This window comes from Pteropus alecto, unplaced genomic scaffold, assembly GCF_000325575.1.
Source record: "Pteropus alecto unplaced genomic scaffold, ASM32557v1 scaffold67, whole genome shotgun sequence".
Lineage (NCBI taxonomy): Eukaryota > Metazoa > Chordata > Mammalia > Chiroptera > Pteropodidae > Pteropus > Pteropus alecto.
Genome location: NW_006441061.1, coordinates 9333652 through 9338438, shown reverse-complemented (window position 1 = coordinate 9338438; position 4787 = coordinate 9333652). Strand labels below are relative to the sequence as shown.

Below are 4787 nucleotides of genomic sequence, written 5' to 3'. Positions count from 1 at the left end.
CCCTTCGGCTGGACTTCCCAGACTTTTTCAATACACATACAGTTCTGCTTTTGCTTTATAAAAATGGAAGCTATCTATCTGTTTTGTTTTGCAAGTAATTTTTTAACTTACAAAGCCGCGGACACCGTTGCCGGCCGCCGCTCTGCGGACGGTGGACGGGAGGCAGCGTGACAACGTACTGCGCCTCTGCTCCCGTTCCCGTCACAACGCAGGGTCATTTCCCGCAATGACAGCTGCTGCTTCAGGGACGCTGTGCGGTAACTGGCAATGCGTCAGGAGCCTTAGACCGTAGGTTCCTTTCCGTCCAGCAGCGCCACGTCTAGAAACCTGTCTCTTGGGAATGACAGTATTGGCGAGAGCCTGGTATGTGGGTGCTTATCTCGAGGGCGTGAGCAGTGTGAGAATGGGGAGCACTTGTGAGGTGAGCTGGCTGGGGCAGGGAGCCCACCTGGCTGGCACCTGGCAGTCTCGCAGGCCGGCGGAGGTGTGGAGAGCTTTACGTCTCCCCGACAGGCCCCAGGTGTGCCGGGAGGCTGGCGGCTAGGCAGCCAGCCGAGCGGGTGGTCTCTGGTTGGTCCTCACTCGGAAGCAGGGACCAGACTTAGGGAAGTTGCCAGTTGCTGACCTGGTCCTGGCTGTTGGGGGCCGATTGTTCCGGGGGTCATGGGTGGGGTTTCCAGGTTGGTCCCACTTGTCACACGTGGCCTGGCCGTGGTGCGACTGTCCAGCCAGTCTCACACCTCAGGAGCCCCTTGGGTGGCGGTGACAATGAAGTGTGGCACTGGTTTCAAGGGGCGCCACGTGGCGGTCAGTGGCCCTGGTCTTGATTTCGGGCCACGGCCGTGTGTTGGGCGCGGAGTGCCCCCGGGGCCCACAGGGCTTGGGGAGACTCTGAGGGTGGAGTGTGGGCTGCCCACACTTCCCACCGCAGTCCTCTGTGACGTGTCCAACCCAAACCCTGACACGTGGCCACGGAGGCGAAAGGGGAAGAAGCAGCCGTGCCGGGGACGCTGCCCGGGGGAGACACAGACGCGCCTGGCGGCGGGGGCGGGGCGCTGTGCAGAAACCCACCCAGGGTCTCCCCCGCAGGCCATCGCGTCGCGGGAGGAGCTGCACGCCCGCTACGCCCAGAGCCTGCAGGACAAGGACGCACTTCGCAAGCGAGTGCGGGAGCTGGGCGGGAAGGCCGACGAGCTGCAGCTGCAGCTGTTCCAGCGCGAGGCCCAGCTGCTGGCCGCGGAGGGCCAGCTCAAGCGGCAGCAGCTGGAGATGCTGGTCCTGGTGCGCCGCCTGGGGCCCCGGCCGTGCCTCAGCCAGACACGGGGCACAGAGCCTGGGGGAGGAGCCTCCTGATAGCCTGGGTCCCCGCCCGGCTGGGCCACTGCTCCCTGGAGGTCCTGGCAGGTCCCCAGGCCTTCCTGAGTCCCCCCCAATGGCGCCCCCTGGTGGTGGGGTGCAGTGCGGCTCAGGGCCTGGCGGGCTGTTCTGGGCAGGGGCCTGGAGAGGGGTCTGGGGTGGCTCGGCTTCCCCACAGCCTGCTGACAGCCTCTCTTCTGTGACCACAGAGCTCCGACCTGGAGGACAGCTCACCCAGGAACTCCCAGGAAGTGAGTGTGACCCGCGGGGTGGGTGGCTCTGCCAGACCACAGCCCCACACTCGTCCCTCGGAAGTTCCAGAAGCTCAGCGACCCTCTCTCCTCCCATCCCTCGGCCAAGCGGAGGGCCGAGCCGCTGGCGCCCGCCGAGGCCTCTGTGTGCTCAGGGCAGGACGGGCCCGGCAGTGCCCACCCCCTGGCCCTGGTGGCCGGGCCTTCTTGCCGGCCCCGGCCTGGCTGAGCAGCAGAGGCCCCCGAGAAGCTTGTGGAGAGGGCGGCAGCGCAGCAGGCTGGATCCAGTTCCCAGGGGGGCGGGGGTCTAACAGCTGCCCGTTTCTCTCCGGAAGCTGTCGCCCCCCCAGGACCTGGAGGAGGACACCCAGCTCTCAGACAAAGGTGAGGAGGGAGTATGTGTGCCACACGTGGGCGGCCTCCTCCTCTCCCGGAGTCGGCACCGGTCCTGACCCTCGGCACATGCAGCCCCCGACCCCGGGGACACGTGCTCCGGCCCTGTCCTACTGATTTTCACAACTCCATTTAAAAGATGGGGACACTGAGGCTCAGAGAGATAAACCCCTCAAACTCCCCCCGAGAGCAAAGCAGAATCCCAAACCTGAGGCCTAGGTCTGGCGGGCGCACGAGCCAGCTCCGGCCCTGAGGACACGCGCCTCCGTCCGAGCCCACACCGGGCCCGGCGTGCAGGGTTGAGGCGCACCCATCTTGTCCTCACGCAGCTTCCTCTCGGGCAGGGGGCAGGGGAGGTGGCAGTAAGCCAACGGCCAGGTGTGCCACGCAGGAAGTGGAAACAGAATGGGGAGAGAGGTCTCTCTGCCTGCCAGGAGAAAGGACTGTGGGGGACCAGCGCGGGCGGGGGTGGTGACATGGGGGCGAGGGCTCCTCTGAAGGTGGGTGTCAGAATTCAGAAAGCGCCCTCTGCTGGGCTGGGAGGGGAGGGCGTGTGGGGCCACCGCAGAGGGCGCATGGGAAGCCAGGCAGACTTCCTCAACGCAGGCCTGACCCCCAGCCCCTACAGGAGGTAAAAGAGGAAGAAGGGACACCAAATAGAGAAGCGAGGGGTCGGGCCAAGCCGCACTGTCTGAAGACTTGGGCTTGAGGCCACCGAGCCCCCACAGGACAGGACCTGGCAGGCAGCAAGCCCAACCAGCCAGCCCAACCAGCCCAGAAGCCCCAACCCAGGGGCGGTGTGGCCCCTCGCAGGGCCCAGGGTGGCATGAGGGTCGGAGGCTGAGGAGGGGGAAGCATCAGCCCCAGGGAGAGACCCGGGCCTCTCCCACCATGATGTCGCTGAGACCAGAATCCACAGTCCCACAGCATGGCCACTTGAGGGGAGCCAGCCTCTCAGAGCATCTGCCCTCCCAGGGTCCTGAGCCCTGGGCCCGTCCAGGCCCTGGCAGTCTGAGGGGTCTCAGCAGCCTGGAACGTTCTGTGCCTAAGCGCTGCAGTGCCCCAGCCCCACCGAGGGGACAGGCCATCCTGCTCGGGAAGACGGGGGCAGAGGTCGATGGTGGGAGCAGGGGGCCCCCTGGGAGAGAGGAGTGAGCCCAGCCCTCTCATCTGTGTAACAGAGTCCTGTGGGGTCCAAGTGAGGACTCAGGAGGTGGTGCAGGGCTGGCCCGGAAATATCAAGGGTGAAGAGGGGCAGGTGTCGGCCACACCAAGCTCGGTCCTGCAGGTGGGCAGGACCCTCAGGCACAACTGTCCTTTCCAGGAGGCCCGGCCGAAGGGGAGAGCCCAGAGCAGCCCTTTGTGGCCCTGCAGAAGGACCGGCTTTCACTGACCCCCAATGTAAGGCAGCCCCTGGGGGGGCCCAGGTGTGGGCCTCAGTGAGGAGAGCTTCCTCACTCTGCACAGCTGGGGGGGTGATTGAAAGGGTCTCTGCCCACCGGCTCGTGGGGTGCAGTGTTTGCAACATGAAGCTGAGCCCCCTCCCTTGGACAAAGCAGCAGGCAGAGGGGCAGCCAGGACAGGGCTGTGCCCAGCCCTGGGGAGCCTAATGGGAGGTCCACGCAGCCTTAACGGTGACTCCTGGCCTGGCCCCCACCCCCATGTGCAGTCCTGCGGGGAGCACGCGAGCACTGGTCTAAGCCTGAGCCACCCCCTCCTCCAGGACTCAGGCCTGGGCGGCGGGGAGCCCCCCGAGAAAGAGCGGCGACGCCTCAAGGAGAGCTTTGAGAACTACCGCAGGTGGGCCCGCATGGGCGCCAGGCGGGAAGGGATGCGGGCGGGCGGCGCCTCGCGGACACCTGGCACACCTGCGCCCTCGGCTTCCCGGCAGGAAGCGGGCGCTTCGGAAGATGCAGCACGGCTCGAGACAGGGCGAGGTGGACTGGGAGAACACCACGGGCAGCGACAACACCGACACCGAGGGCTCCTAGCGACCCGGCGTGCAGGAGGACCCCGCGCCGGCCCCGGGCCAGGAGCTGACCGCCCGAGACCCCCGCTCGGGCGCCGCCTCGTTAGACCGTCTCTTTCTCAGCGCGCCCGTTTCCGCGCCAGCACACGCACTGCGGCGTGTCCTGTCTTTATGTAATGCAGACTCTCGCAGCAGTGTTAGAAATGCAGCTCTTAAAATAAACGACCGCCGAGTCTGACGGCTTTGCTGGCGCGCGCACCTTCCAACCCCGCGTCCGCAGCGCGCACCGCCCGCCTCCAGGGGGCAGAAGAGCGCGTCCCGCCCGCTCGCCACGGAGGCTGAGGAGAGTCGCTTCCGCCGTTGCCCGCTTCCAAGATGGCGGCGGCGCGGCCTCAGCTTCGCAGGGCAAAACCTGGGCGGGGCGGTCGGAGCCGGCGGGAGGGATGCTGCGAGCGGCACTGGGCCGCGTGTCGACGCTGGTGGGCTGTGCGCGGCTCCGGGGGCCCGGTTTGAGGCGGCTGTGGGGACGCGGAGCCCGTCCGACTGCCGCAGGGAAAAGGCGAGCCGGCGACTGGGGCTGGCGGCCCGCGAGCTCCGAGCCGGGGCCCCGGGCGACGCACTACCAGCTCGTCTACACCTGCAAGGTGGGTACACGACGAGGACGGGGCCGGGCCCGCACCTGCACCAGGCGCTGGGCGGTGCGGCGGGCAGCGGTATCCGGGCGTGGAACGGCCCGCGTGGAGGGGTAGAGCTATCCTTCGGGGCGGGGCTTTCCAGGAGAGGGTCTGATCTAGCACTCGGGACGGAGTTGGTGCGAT

At 67.1% G+C, this 4787-nt stretch overlaps 2 protein-coding genes across 4 annotated transcripts in view; both read left to right on the top strand.

Moving 5' to 3' along the window:
* The window catches only part of CARD9 (caspase recruitment domain family member 9), a 10579-nt gene extending 6268 nt beyond the window's left edge, over positions 1 to 4311 (top strand). Inside the window, exons 7-12 of one of the 3 annotated variants that reach the window (XM_025051288.1) lie at positions 1090 to 1281; positions 1566 to 1607; positions 1943 to 1991; positions 3325 to 3401; positions 3724 to 3800; positions 3892 to 4311. In XM_025051288.1, the coding sequence (XP_024907056.1) occupies positions 1090 to 1281; positions 1566 to 1607; positions 1943 to 1991; positions 3325 to 3401; positions 3724 to 3800; positions 3892 to 3991 (537 nt within the window). In that variant the 3' untranslated portion in view covers positions 3992 to 4311. Of the gene's footprint in view, positions 1 to 1089; positions 1282 to 1565; positions 1992 to 3324; positions 3801 to 3891 lie in introns of all 3 variants that reach the window. The other 2 variants (XR_003048230.1, XR_001517441.2) reach the window with 2 other exon arrangements.
* A 19-nt stretch (positions 4312 to 4330) lies between these two features.
* The window catches only part of DNLZ (DNL-type zinc finger), a 2171-nt gene continuing 1714 nt past the window's right edge, over positions 4331 to 4787 (top strand). The window contains exon 1 of the mRNA XM_006918107.3: positions 4331 to 4613. Coding sequence (XP_006918169.1) covers positions 4413 to 4613 — 201 coding nt within the window. The 5' untranslated portion in view covers positions 4331 to 4412. The remainder of the gene's footprint in view (positions 4614 to 4787) is intronic.